At 37.6% G+C, this 22,920-nt stretch overlaps 3 protein-coding genes and 1 non-coding gene across 4 annotated transcripts; 1 reads left to right on the top strand and 3 right to left on the bottom strand.

Moving 5' to 3' along the window:
• Nucleotides 1-163: 163 nt before the first annotated feature.
• On the bottom strand, nt 164-236 carry trnav-cac (transfer RNA valine (anticodon CAC)). Its single transcript has one exon. It is a non-coding gene; the product is annotated as a tRNA-Val (tRNA).
• A 5,079-nt stretch (nt 237-5,315) lies between these two features.
• On the bottom strand, nt 5,316-12,915 carry herpud2 (HERPUD family member 2). The gene is made up of 8 exons (XM_015049863.1): nt 12,827-12,915; nt 10,539-10,593; nt 9,339-9,457; nt 8,987-9,156; nt 7,600-7,698; nt 6,755-7,087; nt 6,193-6,301; nt 5,316-5,724 (listed from the first exon to the last, which is right to left on the bottom strand). Exons 3-8 carry the CDS (start codon nt 9,420-9,422, stop codon nt 5,539-5,541), a joined length of 981 nt encoding a protein of 326 aa, XP_014905349.1. The 5' UTR covers nt 9,423-9,457; nt 10,539-10,593; nt 12,827-12,915; the 3' UTR covers nt 5,316-5,538.
• A 2,307-nt stretch (nt 12,916-15,222) lies between these two features.
• Nucleotides 15,223-17,591, bottom strand: pkdc (protein kinase-like domain containing). The gene is made up of 3 exons (XM_015049865.1): nt 17,487-17,591; nt 16,881-17,265; nt 15,223-16,026 (listed from the first exon to the last, which is right to left on the bottom strand). Exons 2-3 carry the CDS (start codon nt 17,249-17,251, stop codon nt 15,435-15,437), a joined length of 963 nt encoding a protein of 320 aa, XP_014905351.1. The 5' UTR covers nt 17,252-17,265; nt 17,487-17,591; the 3' UTR covers nt 15,223-15,434.
• A 1,597-nt stretch (nt 17,592-19,188) lies between these two features.
• LOC106958106 (macrophage mannose receptor 1-like) lies at nt 19,189-22,655 on the top strand. The gene is made up of 6 exons (XM_015049859.1): nt 19,189-19,680; nt 20,102-20,148; nt 20,293-20,664; nt 21,307-21,651; nt 21,762-21,859; nt 21,963-22,655. The coding sequence occupies exons 2-6, from the start codon at nt 20,115-20,117 to the stop codon at nt 22,068-22,070; spliced, it is 957 nt and encodes a 318-aa protein (XP_014905345.1). The 5' UTR covers nt 19,189-19,680; nt 20,102-20,114; the 3' UTR covers nt 22,071-22,655.
• Nucleotides 22,656-22,920: the final 265 nt, after the last annotated feature.

The raw sequence follows: 22,920 nt of genomic DNA on the forward strand, positions 1-22,920 counted from the left end.
TTGTTTCAGTTTGAGGTTCCAAAGTTGATGATGTGAGATGCAACGCATGAAAATTTAAACTGAGGTTTGCACTCAGATGCCTGGATTCAGAGTACAGACCATGACACCACAGAACCTTGTTGACCTTTAGTAAACACCTGTGATGAATAGAACATGCAAATTCTGTTTCTGTCTGGTTTCGAACCAGAGACCTTTTGCGTGTGAAGCAAATGTGATAACCACTACACTACAGAAACTCAGCTCTTTGCAGTGTTCCTGGTAGATGATCCACATTTTGTTAGAGACTAATGTCAACGATGGGCATGGAACAATGTCAAATACTTACAGATCCTCTCAGAGAGCACAGTAACTTGGTGAACAAACTGCCAGACTTATACTTGTGCCCAATTTCACATTACAGTCCATAAACTAAGCCTGGGATCAAAAAATTGTATTGAAGATGTCATTAGCAGAGACAAATGGTTCTACAGAGACTTGGCTAGATGGCTATAAAATAAAATCAATACTTACAAATAAAAAAATGGTTCAAAAATAAAATTAACACATTAAAATAAAAAATATCTGTGAAATACAATCAACACTTCAAAATACAAAATCTCTGGAAAATAAAATATTATGTATGTTGTTTTGAAAAACATTAGAATATAAGCATTTTTATCAAATCTTCATTGTGGTAATATCATGTAAGTTCTTCTTAAATCCATGGAAACTCAACAGTTTGTAAGGTAGGTGAGTTAGCTCAGCAGGTTAGAGCACCGTGCTGGTAATGCTGAGGTCGTCGGTTCAAACCCCATATGGGGCAATTCATGTGTAAGGTCTTTCAGACGATCAACACTTCAAAATAAATAAGGTTTCAAAAATAAAATCAACACTTCAAAATAAATAAGGGTTCAAAAATAAAATCAACACTTTACAATAAATAAGGGTTCAAAAATAAAATCAACACTTCAAAATTAAAAATGGTTCATTTATGTTTTCGCATCCACCTGAATAATACGTAGTTGCGCCCCTGGTTGTGTTAATCCATTTGATGAGCCGGTAGTTTATCTTGAGGAAATAAATGACGACGCAGAAATTAATTAGACTGCAACATGCGGAGTCCGCTGATCAACCACTGCGGACGAGGCTCCGTTGTTGCGAAGAATTAGAAACCGCTGGGAGTAACTCATCCAGCGGATTTAACAAATGGAGCCTTCTTGGTGCACGTTACCCAGGAGAGCGTTGCTCTGGAGGAGCTGCAGACGTAACATCTGTCCGTTTCGGAGAAGCGAAACCACGCAAATAAATAAATAAATGAATAAATAATCCGGACCGCTCAGGGTAAACACTCACAGACAGAGTTCAGTTGATCTGTTTGGATCAACTGAACTCTGCACAAATTCAGACATTTGCACAAAGACATTTAAACGATCACATTTCTGGCTGCAAAGCAACACTGCTAACTGCCTGATCCACAGCGTAGGCCTCTGCTCATCACAAGAGACAAAAACACATGACGTGAAAAACCAAACAAAAGATTAAGTGCCGCAGCTTGATAAATATGTCTGCATGTACATTATTGACTTCAGGGCAAACACCCATACATATAAACACACACGGAGCAGTCTATCACCAGAGCCATCAGCCGCCACCGCAGACGAACTGACGGATCGATGGCGGGACGTTAGTCACCGTTTCACCAGGAAGAAGCCACTACTTCTGCCCTGATAAGAATCGGTTACATCCTTCGAAAATAAATAAATAAACAAATAAATAACATCCAGTGTGGCTCTGATTGGATTAAAGGGAGAAGGGAAGGGCAAGACAAGCCACCATGAGGTATGGCCAAGCAAATTGGAGCCAACAGTTGGGCCAGAGAGTCCATTTTGGGGTATAATTTACACAGTGAGGAGCATGAGCTGAATCTAATGTCATTTCCATCAATTTTGCATTTTGGCCCTTTTTTCCCCTTCCCTAAGGCTTTTAGCGGTCATTTGAATCATCTGGAGGAGGACAGCCGGCAAGCACTACAACGTCGGAGACGACATTTAGCGCAGCGGCAGAGTAAGAGGTGGTTCTTTATTGTGTGGTGACTGGCTGCAGGATTGTACATCCGCCGCTGCACCATCTTGGAAATGGCTAACAATATGCTAATAGGTTAAGAGCACCGAATAGTCCCAGACAAGCCACTTAATGGATGTTTTATCTGCAGGTCAGGAGTCTCATCAGCTGCCATCTCTCCTGACAAGATGTGCCAAGTCAAATTTACCGATAAAGTGCTTTTAACAAACAGGCCACAAACTGCTTGGGGCAGGACAAAGGACACAGACACGGAAATGTTTGTGGTGAAACGTGAAACCTGTTGGCAAACAATGGAAAACCGTTTGAGGGGAGATTCACATTGAAAGCAAAATGATCCGAGGACAAACAGAGATGACAAGGCTTCCTGTCGGAGCTCAAGCTTATTTAACTTCATTTACTAAACTGGTCCCATTTCAAATGGGGACGATTTTTGCCAAATTTAGTTTGACATTGAGACCAAAGCAGAATTTCCTGTAACGTTTGTTATTACAACATGAATTTAGCAAAGTAAAAGTGAGCAGCAATATCCTTGACATGAACATTTAAGCCTTTGCTCATATAAGACTTGGAAGTTTAATAAAATGTTTACAATTTTCTTCCTATCCCCAAATAAAGTAAAATCGACTACAGGTATATCACTGACAGCATCAAGTTTGGGAAATCTGATCTTGTGTCTGTAAAACAAACAAAACGTAGAAAATGTTGCTTACTCATTTTTTAAGCAAGTAAAACTATATAAACATAAAATCTTTCAAAATGGTGGTGCACGCACATATAAACATATAAGGGCTGGGTGATAGGAACTTAATCAAGATATTTTGTTTAACTAAAACTACTTATTGCTTCTTTGCAGTCTTTGTTGGGTAAATGTGTGAGAGTGACTGCAGGGCACAGCAACAATAGCCTGACAAATACATGAAAAACGTAGACCTACCATTTAAAATATGGCTCTTCAGTTTGTCTGTTACATAAAAAGTGTAATATATATATATATATATATATATCACTAAACCACACACAGTCACTGCAATTAATTATATTTTAATATTTATTAATGCTCTCATAAAACCAGAAGAGAAAATAATACAAATAAGAAATCTGATAGTAGCTTAAACATACAGACAAAAGTGTCTTCATCTTAAATGCAAAATGTATGTATATTTTGTAAAGTTTGCTCTGAATTTGTTGTTTTTCAGTCTGTATAATTGATTACTAAATTAGTTGACAATCATTTCAGTAATCAATTCATCATGATTAATCCGATTCTTTCAGCCCTAATTCTCATTCAAATTTTCAAAAATAAAGCAGAAATAATAATTTTCATCTAAAATGTTGATTAAAACACAACATTCGATATTATCTGCTGAGATAATCACTACAGTGATATATATACATGGGGCTACAGCTGGAATATAAAGTGCAGATGGCCCTTTAGGGGTCACTTTTACTGCTGCAACGCATCACCATCCCATCTGCACAGGTGTCACCCTCCATCTCTCCTCTCAGTGCCCCTAATAAACTCAGCCCATCTCCTCCTCTCTGCGCGGTGGCAGGTGTCCAGCCCAACTGCGGCCCCTCCAAAGACAACAAGGCCTGATAGCAGGGAAACAGGAGTGAGTTGACTGCATAACAAGGACTTATTATGATGATGAAATGTCCTACAAGGTCCCAAACACCCTCTTAAAGAAATCTCTACCTCTGATAAGGGGAGTCTAACAGTCAGCCACCCTAAGGCATGCGGGGGAGGAGGGACGGGTTCTAACCTGATTGGATCGGCGGCTCAGAGGGGGCGCATGTAACAAAATCAAATGGCTGTCAAGCCTGTGTCATGCATAATTAATTGGGCCTTCTACGACCAAGTACAGGAAAATCCATGGTCATTTGATTAGAGGGGGTTTGGAGGACTCTGAAGTGCATCGCTGTCTGAGCTGCTTCCACACCATCCCCGTGAGGATGGTGTCACAGAAACTTAAAGTTCAAGTTTGGTTTCAGTTGGAAGTTCAAGTCAAACCTGCTCTCACTGATGTTTGGAGGTAGGATGAGCTCATTAAGCAGGAGACGCATCCAAAACAGACAGACAGAAATAATCTAATGCTCATAATTGAGCAAAGAAAAGAAGACAAGCAAGCAGAAATCAGGAAAGCTCCACAATGTTAGCGTTTATGGAAGAATGGTAAGAACAAATATTTTTTCTGGTCATTCCTCTATCCAACAGTAGCTTTTCAAAGAACGGCAAGAACTCCTCTCTGTTCAGTTTTCTACAAGCCAAATACAAACAAAGTGGAGGAAGATCTTCTGGATCAGTTGAGACAAAAACTGACCTTTTTGCCCAAATGCAAAACAGTGTGTGCCAGAAAACCCGATGCTGAAACCTGCTTTAAATTTAGGATTCTGCTAACCTTCCTACTATGAAGATGTATTTTTGTGCAAGTATACCTTGAATTAAAAAGGTTAAATTTCTTTCATAACTTAAATAGTGAAACTTATGCAGTTTATTATACAGAATGATGCATTTAAAATGCATTTCAGTTCATCAACTGAATTAAACATAAACCTTCTGAATATCATGTACCAGCCAGAAGGAGATGCTGATTTTGTAGTGATGCTTCTTAGTTACAATTTTCACTTTTTCCTCCTTTTACCTGCTTTCTTTTTTGTGTATCTGCGGTCTTGTCTTTTTTTTAAGATAAGACACTCATTAATTGTTTTGAGGTTCTGTATTCTTCATAGAATGTCATTTTAAACAACATAATTATGAAAATATCTTAAGAAATTATAGTTAAGACAAAAGCTAAAGCACTCTGCTTCCTAAAAGCACCAAAAACATTTGTGTGAGGATGCTGCCATCTGTAGGACAACTAAAGAACTACACAGGGTAATCGAGTCGATTTTTGTATGCAGGCAGAACTTTATTCAAAAAGAATATATACTGGAATTATAGATGAATATATTTACACATGTAAATAGATGATAAAATGTGAAAAATTGAGCTTCAGTTGCTGCAATCTCTGTAGGCACCCTGTGTGCATACGGAGATGTCTTTCAGAGGTTGTTTTTTTTAATAAGGACAACTCCCTCTCATTCTAGGGAGATTTTCTGATGTCATCTTTAAATCAGTCACATGTCTCAAATAAAAGAAGAAAATAATCCACCATCATGTGTCCATCGCTGCTCGAAATGGAAGACAGCTTCCATCTGCGTCTCGCCATCATCTTTCCCATCGCAGCTGAGACATTTACTCCACAGACAGTTTTTTTTTCTTTTTCATTTTTCAGTACCTTTATTTATGTACTTTCAGTAGTGACACTCTGGATCTGCTCTCAGATCCCGTTAGTAGGAGCCGCCGTCTGGACCAACCGACTGCTACCGTCCAATCAGACTCGAGTGATTTTGTTTGGAGACTCAACTGGGTGTTACAATGAAGATGAAGGTTGGAAACTGTAGCGCTGGCAGTAGGGAGACGGGCGGAGTGTCTTCCTAGTTAGCCAGGTGGGGCTGAACGTCAGGGATGAGTGAGGTGAAGAAGGTGCTGATGAAGGCCCACGCCACAGTGAGGATGTTTGGCTCTGGCAGGGCCGCACCCAGGTCTTCGTTTTCATTGCCTCCTCCTCCTCCTTCCTCACCGCTGTCATCATCCTCCATCCCCTCATCCATGAGTCGCTCCTGGGACAAACAGACACAATCAGAGTCACATAGGTACTCATGTTTTCAAGGCAACAACAGTTTTTGTGCAATCCTGTTGAACAATCATTTATGTTAATAGATTATAGGATAATAAATAAAAATGTGCAAAGTACCTAGTTTGTTGTGGAATGAACTAAACCTCCAGCTTTGCACATAGATGAACTATGCTCACAGGAGTTTCTTTTGCATCTTCTGTTATCAAATCAATTATTTTTCCTCACATATGGATTTTCTGAAGAGTCAATTTTGAAATACAACGCTGAGAGAAACAAAAATATATATAAATAGATGGGATACAGATACAAATACATTTGGAGGTGGATTTAATCTCTTGGGCTTGGGGTTTTTGAAAAAAAAAAAAAAAAAAAAAAAAGTACAATTTAACATGTCATTTACTTTCAAAAGCAATGAAACACAGAAAACAGGAAAATGATGCTTCAAACTCACAATTTCCTGCATGTCCTGCTGCCTCTGCGCTTCTCCTGGAGGAGCGCCGGCCCTTTCTCCTCTGACGTTCTGCTGTTCTGGTCTGAAGGGAAACCACTGAGCCTGGTGCCTGAAACCATGAAATAAAAATAAACCTAAAATTATCAAAAAAGAAAAAAAAAATGGCATCTTAAGCTTTGGACAACAGGCGGAGAATGATTTCCTCCACATGTATCCAGAATTGGTAAAATGCTAAAAGCTAATTACATATTTCTCAAGACTATGTATGAACATGTATCAAATGTACCAAATATGTCACATATTGGAAATGTTATGATTGTATTTCCATATAAGGTGATTTCAAAACAGATATCAGGAATCCAGACCTCAATATGAGCAGTGTGGGATTATTGTCATTAAGAACATGAAACAAATGAAGGATCTAAAGAAAAACTATTTTTACGTAAAAGCAGAACAAAGGCGGCTCTTTAAACTCTGTTCTGACCTCATTCTATGTGTTTCTGTGAGAATCTGTTCGGCCCGAATTTCCTGACAATGCATACAGAAAGCATGAGTGACTTACAGATAGACGAGCAACATGGCGCTGACCACCATGACAAAGCGACTGAAGGAGGAGTAGAAGTAAACGATGCTCAGCAGAACTCCAGCCCGTGAAACCGTGTACAACCAGTCCAGCCAGTCCTGGTTCAGCTCGTCGTCGTTCAGCACCGGGCCGCCCTGTGCGTTCATCTGGACCGGGTTGGCAGGCAGGTTCTCTTGTAGAGGGTCCTGGGCTGGGTTCAGGCCCAGCGGAGGCTGCACAGGTTCATTGGGCTGAGCGGGCTGATGAGGGGATGAGGAAGGAGGCGAGGGAGGAGGAGCGCTGGGAGGCTGTAACGCAGCTACTGCTGCCTGACTGCAAGGAGAAGAAACAACATAGACGTCAAGATTGAGAGGAAGAACAATTACAATTGAAATCCAAGGGAAGAATCCCATAAGGAAACTTGTTCACATGATGAGGTTTCATGGCTGCAGCTAAAGATTATGATAATCTATGATAAAAAATTATCCCCTAAAATGCAATAACATGGCACTGCTTTAGTGAACACTTGATCATTTGTAACAATGAATGCATCTGCAGCTAAAAAAAAAAAAAAAAAAAACTCAGGGAAGATAAATCCTGTCTACTTGGTGTCAGTAGTGAAAGAATAATCTGTTGATATATAGAAGTTTAATTCACCCATCTTAAATGCAAAATGTGTGTGTATATATATATATATATATATATATATATATATATATATATATAGACTGCATGCTTTATTCTGTATACTCTAGTTAATTATTCAATTATTAGATGATGATTATACCTGATTAATTGTTTCCTACCTATAAGCTTGTAGAGGTGAGCTCTAGTAACACACTTACTATTGCATGTAGTAGTGGCGTGCGTACATCTGCTGCCACCACAGCATCTGCATGGGCATGCTGGCAGGAAGGCCCCCTTGTAGAGGCGCTCCATCTGGGCTGTGGAATATTACAGTTTTATTAGTTAATATAGTAACACTGAGGCACAGAAAGTAGAATAAAAGCACACATTAGCATTTGTAGAAAATGTATTTAAGCTTCAGAGTGTTGCCAGAATTTTCCCTCAATGTGAGGTTTATTGAAGTCAAACATATTTTACAGTTCTGTTTCCAGGCTTGTAAAGAACAAGACGTTCCATTCTGTAAATTAATCAGTATGCTGGGATCTCCTACTGTTGAAGTATATTATATGGCCCAAATGGTTGGGTTTGTGTCTGGTACCTCTTAAAGTTCAGGAGGTTTTTCCAAAAAAGCTGAATAGCAACTATTTACTAAAAGGTCACCTTATAAAAAGAGGAATTTAGTCCTGCCGATGTCTGATGACGCGAGCAATCTCCTGTTTTCATCTCTCAGACAAATGTATTATAATTATGTCAAGCAATATTAATAAATATTGCTTTATTGGGAATATTTATGCCAATAAAGCAGGGTAATATTAACACTAAAAAAAAATCAGAAAAAAATGCTGCTCATGCCACTTAATTAGTTCAACAATTTATAGGTATTTAGAAAATAAAGAGAAGGTATGACCAATAACCATTACTTTCCTTTTCTGATTTCACTTTAGCAATCACAACTTTATGGACTATTTTTCCAATTCATTGTATGAGTGAGTTACAGGCTAAGAAAAAAAAATTATTATACGAATAAAGTCAAAATATTGCAAGAAAAACATTGTAGTGTTGCAAGAATAAAGTCGTAAGAGGAAATAAAACACCAAAATAATATGAGCATGATATTTTCATAATGAGAATAAACTCATATTACAAGAACAAAGAGAATAAATTCACAATATTATCAAAATAAGTAATAATAAAATTATACTACAAAAAGTCAAAACATTATAAGAATAAAGTCATAATAATATGAGAAAAGTTGTAATAACAGGAGAACAAAGTCGAATATAATATTACTAGAATGAAGTAGTAATTTTATAATAATACATGAAAAATAGTCAAATAAAATTAAATCATAAATGTTAAACATCTCGTGAAGTTATACTTTGGTTTTATAAATACAGACTTAATGTTGTCACATCAGATCTTGATAACTATTGAAGCTTTGCTCTCATTAAAAACTTTTTTCCAAGTAATTTTATGACTTTCTTCTGTTATTTTTGTGTCTATTTTGCAAATGTATGACTTTATTCTCATGATTTCAAAAACAACAACATCAACAATAAAAAATTAAGCCCTTTATATTACGGTTTTCACTCAAAACCTGCTCACCAGTGAGGAACTCCGTTGGTTGTCTGAGGATGGAAGGAGGGAAGGCCAGTGCGACGCCTCAACTCATCGCAAGATCCCGAGGGTGATGAAGAGACAGAAGAGGAGGAGGCTGATTGGCTGTCCAGGTTTGGCTTTGAGGCAGGTGAGGAGGAGCTGCTGCCATCTGAACTCTGCAAAAACATATAAACACTGATATAACCAAACAAATAAGTTACATTTGTGAAGAGGACAGATTAATCTAAGCAAGAAGTCTAAAAACAAAATCTTCCGTGTAGTGAAATACTTTGGTCACAGAAAAACATCCAACTCGATCTGGTTTCTGACTGGGTTTCTTTTAAACATATTTACTCACGCCGGCGTCAGAAGCAGGGGAGTTGGAGGGAGTGTGAGGCATTGGCGAGCCTGAGGGACCAAAAGACGGATAATCCAGATGCATCACGTGGCATTCATCCTTCTGCAGGGTTGATCATGCTGCAGACAACCAAATGATTTGAGAGGTGAGAAAGGATAGGCAGCAAAACAACAACAGAGACAAAGCCAGAAGCAGAGGAAGAGGAGAGATTACAGTGGAACAGGATGGAAATCACACACACAATAATCCCCTTTTGTTTGTTTGATCAGCCATTGTTTGACAGGCAGCCTGTTTCAGTTCCCCCACAGGCTGAGGCACAATGAGGCAACTAAATACACAACGCTGCAGTTTCCCAGCTCATAGACAAATTGCATCTGCAAAATTAAATGTGTGTTTCTGTTTGTTCTTGGTATAGTAACACCCTTCAATTTATTAATAATGGTCTGAAGCCGTGGGACAGCTGCAAAACAGAAAATGTTCTTCATGGTTGTGTGATCCATATATCAAAAAGTATTCATAAAATCAAACAATTGTCAAATTATCATATAATGCATTTAAAGACATGCAGAAATTACAGAAAAACTAGATTGTATCTGGTACATGTAAGAGCTCAAACGTTCAGTGTTACTACAAAGTCAGTTTCATTCAGAAAAAAAATACTTATGAAGTTCCAGCTGAGAAAAACGTGTCAAGTAACCAACAGATAAGATTATAAAAATGGAAATTATATATTTCAACCACAAACAAATGTGTGAAACGGTAAGCATAATGTATTACTCTCATTTTGATTTAGCTACCATTCCAAAACAGCAAAACTGATCACAGTATAGATTCAACAGTCAAACACAAACACGACTGATAAAACAAAAAAAAACTTAAACGAGTTAATTCATTACACCAATTACATTAAATAGTGAAACTGTTAAGCTAATCAATATCAACAATCATGTCTAAAAGGACAATAACATATTGTAAAACAGAGCAGCATCACTGGCTATTCTTTCATGAAACCCACAGTGGGAAAATAGTCTGAACACAAAACTCCCACAATATTGTCAATTTTTGGGGTTTCAAAACATTATCAACTTATATTATTTTCATGGTGTGAGTGACTAATTCTTCTTTTGGTGAATCAGAAATGTTTTTTTAAACTCCGATTTGAAATTTCATATTTTCACATAATGTTCTAGCATTGCTTACCTCTATGATCGCATTGCGGTCTTCCTCAGTAAATCTGCTCCAGTTTTTTGGATTGCTGCAAAACAAACAAAACATTAATAATATGATGAAGTGAGGAAGAGTGTTACAATTTAAATTCGAGGGTTAATAATTTGCTAAATTAAATTTTTGCTTGCTTGATTCAGGTTACCTAACTAGAGGGTCATTAACACACCATGCAGTAAATTTGAACACAAGTTTCAGTCACTGCTTGAAACCCGACATTTTATTGAATCTTAAATTAGGTTGAAAAGCAGTTCAGTGAGCCTAGATGGAATTGGAAAGATTAGCTTTTTTTTATTACAACCCCATTTCTGGCAAAAATGCTCCATCAAATGGATGTTTTGAGTACAGTGGTGGCTGCACAGTGGTGCAGTTGGTAGAGCTGGTGCCTTACAGCAAGAAGGTTCTGGGTTCGATTCCCAGCCTGGGTCTTTCTGCATGGAGTTTGAATGTTCTCCCTGTGCATGTGTGGGTTTCTCCGGGTACTCCGGTTTCCTCCCTCAGTCCAAAAACATGACTGCCAGGTTAATTGGCCTTACAGTGTCCCTAGGTGTGAGTGTGTGCATGCATGGTTGTTTGTCTCTGTGTTGCCCAGACTGGCGACCTGTCCAGGGTGACCCCGCCTCTTGCCCAGAATGTTAGCTGGAGAGGAACCAGCAACCCTCCCTAAGGAACAAGGGTGTTAGAAAATGGTTGGATGAAGTACAGTGGCTTGGTGATTCAATTATACTAGCAGACTGGTTTGGATTTCAAAGCATATTCCAGGTATCTAGCACAGACTCACTTCCACGCAGCCAAAGAAAAAACAAACAAAAGGAAAACCTATGTATGTGGAAACTGTTGGCTATTTTCCAATTTTTTTTTTTTTTAAAAAGAAGTAACCATCTGTATGTGGCCAACCACAAGGCTGAGCTAACCAGAAACCAATTCCTCTGTTTAACTCATAGCAGTTTGACTTTAAGATAAATGTATCCAAATCTTCTGGTGAAGGCGACCCTAAAAATTCCACTTATGAGTACACACTTTTTCATGACACAATCATGAACTGAACCAACGTAAAAATGAATGTCACATAACTATATTGTTTATCCTGAAAAACGTGTTCTAGTCAAGAAGTCTTATTTGCTGTAATCTTTATTTGGTCTGACAAGGATAAAAACTGTAGGATACTTTATATAGATAAATGTGGTTTTATTTTAAAAATAGAATTCAGATAAACAAAAATGAAAGAAAAATTGGAGAAATGCAGAGTTTGAATGAGAACATTCAGGGTTAGGGAGAACATTCAAACTCCATGCAGAAAGATCGCAGGCTGGGAATCGAACCCAGAACCTTCTTGCTGCAAGGCAACAGCTCTACCAACTGCACCACTGTACAGCCTTATTAAAAAATAAGTAAAATAAATTGCCAAAGTATATTTAATGTGTTGTGTTTACTAACTACATATTTTAAATTAGCTGTAAATGAATGAACATAATTTGTTTGGTAAGCTCTGGGACATCGTTCTTCTTTATATATATAAAAAAAAGCCTATAAAGAAAACAATATAGTTTTTTTTTTCCTGAAGTCTTTCTTAATTGTCTGTTTAGTTTTAGAAAAGGAAGTGCAGAAAAGGAATTTACTTTTAAATGATACATATAAGATTTTGAACAATAGCTAAATCTTAACAGTTACTTTATCATCAAAACACCTGTTTTCAACTATAAAATACAGATTTTGGAAACACTAAGAGGCTTTACTGTTTTATGACATTGTGAAAACTAAATTTTTTTATTTAATATTATGCAACCTAACACAGGAGAAAACACACAACAGGTTTATAGTTTACACATATGTTGAAATTTGTTAGTTGCTGTTCTGTATTTCATAAAACCTGATTCTTTAATTGCAGAAATACACAAAACAGAGGTCAAAACAGAAACTAAATGTCACTGAGGCGCAGTTTCAGGGTTTCTATTGACTCTCACTGCCACCTGCCATGTTTACTGGCATTTCAATCTTCCCTCAAAGAGGCAGAAGCCTTGGGGGGTCCGACGTAATAACAGCTACCTAAACAATTAGGCATTTTCAAATTAAAACCTCGCTTTTTAAAAGACAAATGGATAGTTTTAAAGGAAGTTTTTTATTTAAACCCTATTCATGAAGCTACGGTTAGCTTGCCAGCTTGTTAGCCAGTTTAACTAGCCATGTATCACATCGTTACTTCATTGACAACATATTTATCCGTCTGAGTTTTATACATATACTCAAAAAATATTTTTCTGTACCTGTTTCCTCCTTTAACAGCGTCGTCTCCTCACCCCTGCTAGTCTCGGCTCGCCTGCCTTGTTTTTATGTCGACTATGGGAGCGGAACCCACGTGACCTCCGCCTTCATAACAGCTGATTATGACGTCAAGGAGCTTCCTAGCTGGCCATGTTGGAGGACACACAAGTCTGAAGCGACAATGAAACTGTGATGCGTGGTCCTTCATAGATGCACAATGCCGAGTTTCTGTGCTATAGTCGGCTGTGGAAACCGAGGACAAAGGGACGTGAAGAGCTTCTTCCGGTTACCGGCGGTCATCACGAACCAGGGCGAGAAAACGGAGGGCTTGTCCAGACGGAGGCGATGTTTGTGGTTGTCAAAAATAGCGAGGGATAATCTGCGAGATTCAATGCTACCTTACATCCGCGTCTGCTCGGATCACTTCACATCAGGTTAGTCTCTATTACAGTTGTAGTTCCAGCATGGAATAAAGTGGGCTATAAAGTAAAAATGTAATTTACTGTTGTCAGGGCAACAAAAGGTAAGTGTCGAATCCCCGCCCCCCCACCCCCACTCTTTCCTCTGTAAGGTGTATAAATGTTATTGTCTCTAAATGCCACCAAATTCTTTTTAACACTTAACACATAAAACCTATCACCTTTTCTAAACAGTTTTGCTTAGAGACAACAATAAACAAGCCAGGACTAGTACAGCCAATGTTTTTCCTGTTTAAAAAATGCACTAGTATTAAGAATTTTTATTTTATTTTATATTTTTAAGTAGAAAACGGTTTAGGCAAATTAACTTTCATCAATAATATGGAGAATTTACATTTAGATCTAACATATAGGTATAATATTTTTATTTTGATTTAACATTTAGTTTTAACATTTAGATAGAAATTTATTAAGATAGATATTTAACATTTAAATCTAATATTTATATTAACATTTAGATTTTATAAAATAATGTGTAAAATGGTAATTTCATGGCATGGTAATTTCTGATTTTTTAAATAGACATTTTAATTAATAAAAGATAAAAAAAATTTCTGCTATTTCTTTTGCATTCATATTTTACACTTGAGATTTAAGGATGAGCAGCAAAAGCAAATGACGTGGATTAGCAGTGCTTTCCAACAACTGATGACGTCATCCAGGAAATGTTAAAGTGGATGACATCCCACAGTAGAGTAGCTGGAGATTGAGACTGTCATACAGCAAAAGTCTTCAGTCAGAAGTCTCTTCAGATTTGTTGCAAGATTGACTGCTACTGGAGATCTTTCCTGCCCACAGCATCACCATCCAGAATGACTCTGATGTTATTTGAAGTTACAATAGTCATTTTCCCTTTGGGATAAACAAAGTATTTTTTTAAATTTTGTGTAATTTTAAAGTGAAACATATTGTGCTGAACTTTGTTTTCTCATAGGCCGACCTTCTGCTCTGTATGATGATGCCAACCCAGACTGGGCGCCTTCTATAAATCTGGGCTGTGATGGGAGGGATGAGGTAACCATTTCCACTGGAGGCACACAAAGACGCAAAAGGAAGCGTTATGGGAGAAAAAAGATTTTGGAGCAAGTTGCTGCTTCAGCATTGCTTGATCTAAGAGATGCTGCTCATGAAGACGATGAGGAATATACTGAACACAGGAAATCAGTTAACGTTCAGACTGATCTCACCTCTGAATGCATCACTTCAATGCAGATGGAAATAAAGAGACTCATAGAGGAAAACCAAACTTTGAGGAAGGATGTTGCAGCTCTAAAATTAAAGGACTTTTAATTTCAATTTGAATGACTTGTGAAAATACAAAGAATAACAAACATTGCATAGAATAATAGTTTTGTTTTACTGTAGCCATGTTCCTCCTTTTCAGATGTGGACGGAGCTAAAAACTCATCTGTAAAAGATTAATTTGCAAGTAATACTGATGAGGTCACCTTATTAGTGTTTTTGATACTTAACATGAGTTAAGTATCAAGTCAACACCAATGATTGTCTGTTTGAGCTCCTGATCATCCATGATTTGCAGCAGAGACGTTTTGGTTTCTGGGTGGAAGTAAGTGTTGTGACGTTCTCTCATGTCCCACATAAAGGAATAAACAAAGGCAGAGCAGGCTCTGCTAAACACAGTTCTGGTCTGAAGTCTATATGCATTCATAACTGACGTGAACAGGATATTAAGTTGGTTCTTTGAGTGATTTATTTCAGCTGCTCATTTTAAAGATGAACTGGACTGAAAATACCTTAATTAAAAAAGAAATAAAGGACTTGATTTGTACACTTTGGCTGTGTTGTGCTTCTATCAGAGAAGGCACAACACAGCCTGAGATTTCCTGAGATTGATGTTTGATTTGACTGTTTAAGCATACAAGGATCACAAAACTTTTTTAAAAATGTGTAAAAGCTACTTTTGATACTTATTCATTTTAGAAAAGTAGCATTTTTTTTAAAAGTCTTTATTATCCACAGCTGACCAAACAGAATGTTAGATAGTACACAGCAAAGTAAAGTGCATGAGGTGGCTTGTTTGGGTGGCTCTTTTCAATGAGAATTCCCATAGTCAGCTCTTCTTGTTTACATTACAGTTCACAGTACGGCACCAAATTATCTGTAGTTCTGATTACTGCTTCAGTTTGCGCAGAACCTCCCGGGTCAGCTGCTTACTGTACTGGTTGATCTTCCAGTGTCCCGGCATCCATCCCAGGAGAAAACGATGGAAATCCGTCCACGCGAATGCAAACATCTCTCTCCACTCCTTCTCAAGAGCATTAAAGTTCACATCTTTATTAACAAATGTCTTCAGTTCTGCGAAATAGTGGTCCAACAATCCCGGTACCCGTTTATCACATTCCCTCTCATCCATGCAGCTACCGAGAAAATACACAACATCTTTCATCCCACAGCCGCCGCCGACGTACTGAAAGTCCACGGCGGCCACTTTGAGTCCGCTCTTTGAGAAGCAGAAGTTGGCCAGCTTGGCGTCTCCGTGAACGATGGTTTTAAAGTTACACTCGTTGAGGATCCTGTCGATGTCGCCCGCTGCGGCTTTGAGCTCAGCGTTGTCCATGGCTTCCAGCTCATCTGGCCGGGTCTCCAGGTGCCAGTAGGTGCCGACTGGCCACAGACCCTCTGGGGTCACACCCAGGAAGAGGGCATGGAAGTGGGCGAGCCAGCTCAGGCAGGCCCTTATCTCTTTGTCCTTCAAGCTGGTTCTGCAAATGAAAACATGAAAAATCACATTTCATCTGCAATTTGGTAAATAAAATCACTGATTTGTAACTACTGTATCCAATTGGAGAATTGGTTTGAAAGTTCAAAAAAGCCTTTTTGCAGATAAATTATAGAAAAAAATACAAGAGCTCAAGAACAAACGTATTTGCTTTTTTAAAATTTTAATTAGATTACTCGGTCAGATCGGTGCAAAGACCTTTAATAGACATCCAGCATGCAGCATTGGACACTGACATTAGCTTAGGGGACGTCTGTGCAGCTTCAACATGTTTTGCATTGAGATCCTATTTTAAGATTTAATAGCTTCGGTGATAGGCCTACTCCTTTTTGCATACATTGCTCATAACAAAAGACTTTTCCAGCTGACATTTTTTTTGAAGCAAAATTAACCCAAGCGGGTCAAGAGAAGCAGCTGTGTTCAATCAAAGGCACCCCTAAAAAAATGAAATGGGCTTTTATCCTTCATTTAAAGGAACTCAGTGTTTCAGCTGCATTGCAGTTTTATGCAAGTTTATTTTAGATTAGATGAACATAACAATTGAAAGCTGCTTTTCCATGTTTGGTTCTTATTCTAGGGATGCAGACATCTGAAAGGTTGATACAACATCAAATCAGAGTGCATAGAGAGGCAGGGGTTGTTAATTTTTTTTATACAGGTGTGGCAATGATGATTTTGCTCTGTTCAGATGAGAACAACAATAGAGGGAGTTTGCTCAAAGATTGTGATTATAAATTGTTTCATATTGGTGGTGTATAACTCTTCTGGTTAGGTGAAGCCATTTCAGAGATACTCACATTTACAAACTGCTTTAATTTTGACTGTCTGTGGTCATACCTTCTCTGGTCATAGCCCTCCACATCCAGATCTTCCAGAACTATCAGCATCTCGTCGCCATAGGAACGGGCGGCAAGGCAGGCGGGGATGCGGCAGCTCTGATTAGTGGAGTAGTTCTGGTACCAGTGGGTCTCCACCTGGTAGGACCTGACTTTACGGGCGTGGGAGTGATTCGTGTTCCAGCCGCCCGGGTGCTCTGCGTCTTCCGGAAACTTGACGTGTTTGACCACCACCGAGGGCCGCCCGCAGCCCTCCAGGTGCAGCCGCACTATCTCCCCGTAACCGCTCCACAGAGTCTGGATCTTAGCGCCGACACGCAGCGATGAAGCACCGCATGTCTGCAGGATGAGGTCCTGGTACTCCTGCTTCATTTCCACGGACAGATCTGAACCAAACGGACAGTGGAGCGCAGTGTTTGAGTCACGTTGACAAAAGACATTTGTTGTCTTTTGTCAACAAATGATTAAACTTGGGCAATTAAGCAGGAAAACCAAAAGCAAGCAGTTATGGCAAAGAGTTGAAAAAAGAAAGCAAATGCATGACATTAAATGAGGTACGATATATATAAAAAAGGAAAAACAAGAATCGATTATTACAAGTATTTACCCTCAGCTTCCTGACGGAGACACCCTTTCTTCTTCAGCTGTGTTTATTTATTTGTTGGCGCATTGCCGCCACCTACTGGACAGCAGTGGGGATTTGAAAAGGAAAAACGCTGAAATTAGATAATCTTTCTAGTCTTAGAAAAGTCGGAACTCTTTCGGAATCTTCAAAATAGTGTTTGTTTTAATAAGTCTGCCCTTCCAATCTGGTATTTACACCTTAGGTATTTATCCAGTACATTGTTTCTAATAGTAGCATGCTGCCCCAAACAAAGAGAGGCAGTTGACTTTCTTACTCTTTATGGCTTTGTAATACTTCCTAGTTACTTTGTTCACTTTCTGCTCCACTTGCATTACTGCTTTTCATCTTTCATTTCCTTCAAGGCCATTCACTGTGCTTACCTTCCCTATTATGCAAAAATTTTGCAAAAACCACAGCATCAGTCTCCAGTGTCATTTTGTTCTCCATCCCCTCAGAAGTAAATGAAGTGTTGCTGATTGTTGTCCGGACTTATGACTTAAAGAACAACACTTATCTGCTTAAAGGCAAAGTTTTAACAGTGTTACATACTGATGAAACTTGTTTGCCCTGTCCACAGTGATGGTGAAAGGAAAATTTAACTCTTTCACAGCCAGGGTTTTTTCTAAGGCACAAATTAGCAGTTTGTTGTAATTTGCAACTCCTCTCTCTATGTGGCAGTTTTAAAAATCTGTTGAATAAATCAGATCAGTGAAATTTCAATTTATTTTAGTAACTCAATTCACTAAATGAAGCACTTTTACAGATTAAGAAAACACTGATGTTGTAAATCCGTTATTTGTAATATTTTTTGACATGTAAGATTTGAAAGTCATCATTCTAGCACAGAAATGTTTTTGTCTTTCAAAAATGTACTTTTTGAACTGAAAAAAGAAACAATCTTCACTAGAATGCTTATTCTAATTTATTGAACTTGACTCTTTATTATAATTTTTTGGAGAAAATATAAACATATCCCAAAATTAAAAACACCTACAATTTCTTTGAATAATCTTTAAAGTTTTCTATACCATCACAGTAAATAATTCAGAAGTAAATAATTCAGAAAAGATGACAACAACAATACCCTGGAAACCTGCCATTTCCTTCTTTTTGCATATTTAAACACATTATTTCCATGAGATTACTCACTAGTGGAGCTCAGGAAATATTCATCTGTTTCTCCTGAGCAAATATCATTTTTAGATATTTGAGTTTTGGACCTGGCAAGTAAAGAATGCTGGACATCTACACACAGAACTGATATCAATAATCTACCAATAATCTATCAGCCAATAGCCACAGGTAGGTGGAAGAACTGATCACTGACTGAAAGATGAGCAGGCATGAAAACAAAAGCAATCAGACTGACACCTTAAAAGCAGGAAATATTTATTCTGATATATTGTTGGTAAGAAAAAGAAAAGTTATCTACCTCTTATAGTGAAAGTAAATACCTGATCTTGCCTTTAATTTTCATACTGCTTTACATACAGATTAGAAGTCAAATGTCTTGAGAGCTGATTTATAACAGAAACAGCTTCTCAAAAATGTGAGAAACAAATTTATCACATGTGAGCACACCCTAAATCTCAAAATTATTGCTGGTGATTTTTATGGTCATACAGTTTTTGATTATTTTTGAAAAATGGAAAATGTGTAGAGTTAGAAAAGCACAAAATCGGACATTTTACATACCGGTAAGTATTTCTTTCCTACACACTCAATGTTGTTGAAACATGATGATCCAATATTAAGTTGCTTCTGAAGGATTACATATCAGTTGACTTAGATCATCTGGGCTTTCCCAAATTGTTCAAAGACAAAATATGTAAACGTTTCACTTTACAGAAAGTCCTAAAAAAAATCCTATAAGATCATGTTATTCTGGCATTTAAAAAGAAACGTAATGTTTGTAAAACAGTAAATGTTTCATCTTATTTCATGTCAGTGAGGAAAAGGAATATGGATTCCTGGTCTTTACTGTCATTTCCATACTGATTTCCATACACAGGAAGAAAAGCAGGTAATTTAAGTCATGACTGTCACAAAGTGCCCACCACAAACTATTCAGAGACAGCTTCAAACATGCTTTGCACAGCTGTCAAAGAGGTTTAATTCAGAAGTTAATTTTTAGTAGCCCCTATTATTGCTGAACATAGGACTCAGAAAACACAAGGTAAGACTCTTTCTAAATCTTATAATATTCATTGTTTATTCATTTATTAACAATTTCTTTCACCACATGTAACAAAGACATTACAGAAATTATTTTCCATTTACTTTATGCCTTTATTTTGTCATCCTGTACTTTTGTTATTCTTCTTTTGCTTTTCTTTTATCTACAGCAAAGCAAAAGAAGAAGGAAAAAAATATGAAAATGTTTTTCATTTAGTTAAATGTATGATCAACTATTAAGATAATATGTTTGTATTATATATTTCAAAACAGACATTTCTAAATAAATTCAATCCATAGATTGAAATCATACGTGACAAAATACATTAACATCTCTCTACCACTTTTATAAGCCTCTATTGCACTATAGTAAATACTTTGCTATATAAATAAATTCATCTCAGTTTTCTTTCTTCCCGTAGCTTCATAGCAGCCATGGGAAATGTCATAAAGCTAATGATTCTTGCAGGTTAGTTTCTCCATTTTCTATACATTTGTTTTATACATGTGTAAAACATGTGCCACCTCCAAAGCATATTTCCTTACAGGAAAGAATTTCCAGTATTTCCAACTAATCCTTGTTGCTCTTTAAACTCCTAACTTTTTTCTACAGGACTTTGTTCTCTTTGTCTCTGTGTGTATCAGTACCAATATGTCTTGTTTCAAACTCCAAAAACCTGGACCGATGCGCAGAGCTACTGCAGGGAAACATGTGTTGACCTGGCCACCATGGAAGACATGAATGAGATGGAAATGGCTCTTCAAAGTGTTGGAGATGACTACAGTGATGCCGTATGGATTGGGTTGCACAAAGGAAGCGACCCAAAGTGGCACTGGTCTCTGGCAGACAAAGATTTCTACAAAGATGGAGAAAAACATTATCTAATATGGAGCTCGTTAGGTGACAACAACTGTGGTCTTTACGGTTCTGGAAAACTTTCTACAATCTCTTGTGTCTATGCCAAATATGCAGTCTGCTTTGATAGTGAGTATTCCTTTTACATTTTTCTCCTAATAATATACAAACACTGATAATCAATTATGTATATCAAAACACAAATGAACCTTATTGTGCTCAATTACAGTATCAGAACATGTTTACATAGAAATGTTTGTGTCATTGGTTTCATGTAATGCAAACAATCAGGAGTGAAAACAAACATATTATTTCAGCAGCCATATTGGATATCTAACCAATATTATCAAACGTTGTGTTTGACCAAATGCCGTTTGACCAAATGCCCACCTTGTACACTCTAACATGAAAATTACAGCAGCATTAAGGTTTTCTGCCTGGTCAGTGATGTCCGTATCAGCCTGAGACTGCATTGGGATTCCCCTCGAACGTTTTGGGGAGTGTTGCTCATCAGAGGGATGTCTGCGTTATTCCTGAGACCCAATCTCACATAACAGACAAAAGATGGATGGATGTTTTCTGCTGCATTTACGCCTCTTGTCCACATAGAAACTGTCATATGTCCAAAGTAGATTTTTAATAAAATCGTTAGAATCCTTTTTGTGATTTATCTGTGTGAATTAAATAGTCTAAGTTTAATTCTGTACATGCCTGCTTTGTGGATGCGCTCCACTGTTTTTGTTGTAACAAACACAAAAATGTTTTTTTCAGGCTCAGAACAGGGAGCAGCTCAGTACATCCTCACTCCAAAACCGATGACTTGGACCGCCGCTCGAGATTTCTGCAGACAAAACTACACAGATCTGGTCAGCTTGAGGAACGATGCAGAATACAAGACAGTCCAGGAAGTAGCCAATGGGAAATCCGTATATGTTGGCCTCTTCAGAGACCCCTGGGTTTGGTCAGACCTGACTGACTCTTCTCTGAGGTACTGGAGGGAATCCCAAGAGATAAATGCACTAAGCAGTGAATATTGTGTTGCCATGCTGAAGAATGAATCTGGCAAATGGGGAGACAGGGACTGCACAGAAATGCAGCCTTTCCTCTGCAAATGCAGTATGTAAAATTTCTAATCAATACAGACTGACAGTTATGGATAAATGTGCAAACTGTAGAACCAGCTCCTAAGCAACCCCGACATGATTTGGTTTTATTTTGACTTTTAGGAAAATCTAATGTGCAGTTTGTGAAACTGCGGCTCAGCCTGCAGGACTCAACTTTAGATCTGAATGACCCTGCAGTGCAAAACAGCATCTTGGAGAAAGTAAGTCTTCCAGATTTTGGCCTTTACATGTAGGAATGCTTTGATTCAGTCAGCTTAAACTACATGTACATACTGGTTAAAAATGATGGTTTCTTTACCCCAGATGAAGCAAAGGCTGAGTGAAAATGTGAATGATGTCATCCATCTTAACTGGAAAAATCACTCAGATGGAAGAGTTTTCATCAAGGAGACAGAGGATCACAACCCATGAGAGGAATACAGGATGACTGCTAAGATTCTGACCTGACGATGTAAAAGTCCACCAACCAGGGTGGTAACAAAAAAAACATTTAGCTGTTGCTGATAAAGCTTTAATAAGAATTTTTTTCCAGAAAAAATACCTAATTTTGGAAACAATGTGATAATTATTCTAATTATTGTTGTTGTTAAATATCAGAAAAAATAAGAATGCAGAAACTTATCCCAAAAACTTGTTTCAAAGCATTATTACTAAATGGTTTAAAACAAAATCTTTTTATTCCTTGCTGTCCATTTGTCTTTTAAGAAGAACAGAAGGTTAATTTCAGATTTTTATGAACCTCACCTACCGGAATTACTAACGTAATAAGTTTCTTTATTGTTATTTTCTATGTTCTTCTAAAGGATGCATTAATCTTCAAGTCAGTTTAACTATTTAGCCTATGATTATGTGAATTTATATTCTACTATTTGTTCTTTTGCTTGAGAAACTGCTTGTTTTCCCAATTAAAACCCCAAATCCATTGCAGACACCTGTGATTTTCTGACAGAAAAAAAACAATCAGCAACATTTCATTCGCTTCTGAGGGGAAAACAAATGACACCAGAGACTGATGCTGTGGTTTTTGCAAATATTTGCATAAAAAGGAAGTGAAACACAGTGAATGACCTTGAAGGAAAGGAAAAATGAAAAGCAGCAACTCACTATTGGCAGAACTAGAAATTAATTTACAGGTGGGCAAATCATTTATCATACATAAACTCCCATTTAAATGTCAAATCCTGTTTGGTTATGAGAGCTCCTTTAGGAGGTCGTGTACTAAGACAAAGCATCTAGTGAAGCAAAGAAAAAAATATGACAG

This window comes from Poecilia latipinna, unplaced genomic scaffold (genome assembly GCF_001443285.1).
Source record: "Poecilia latipinna isolate Pla-1442-1.1 unplaced genomic scaffold, P_latipinna-1.0 Scaffold962, whole genome shotgun sequence".
Classification (NCBI taxonomy): Eukaryota; Metazoa; Chordata; class Actinopteri; order Cyprinodontiformes; family Poeciliidae; genus Poecilia; species Poecilia latipinna.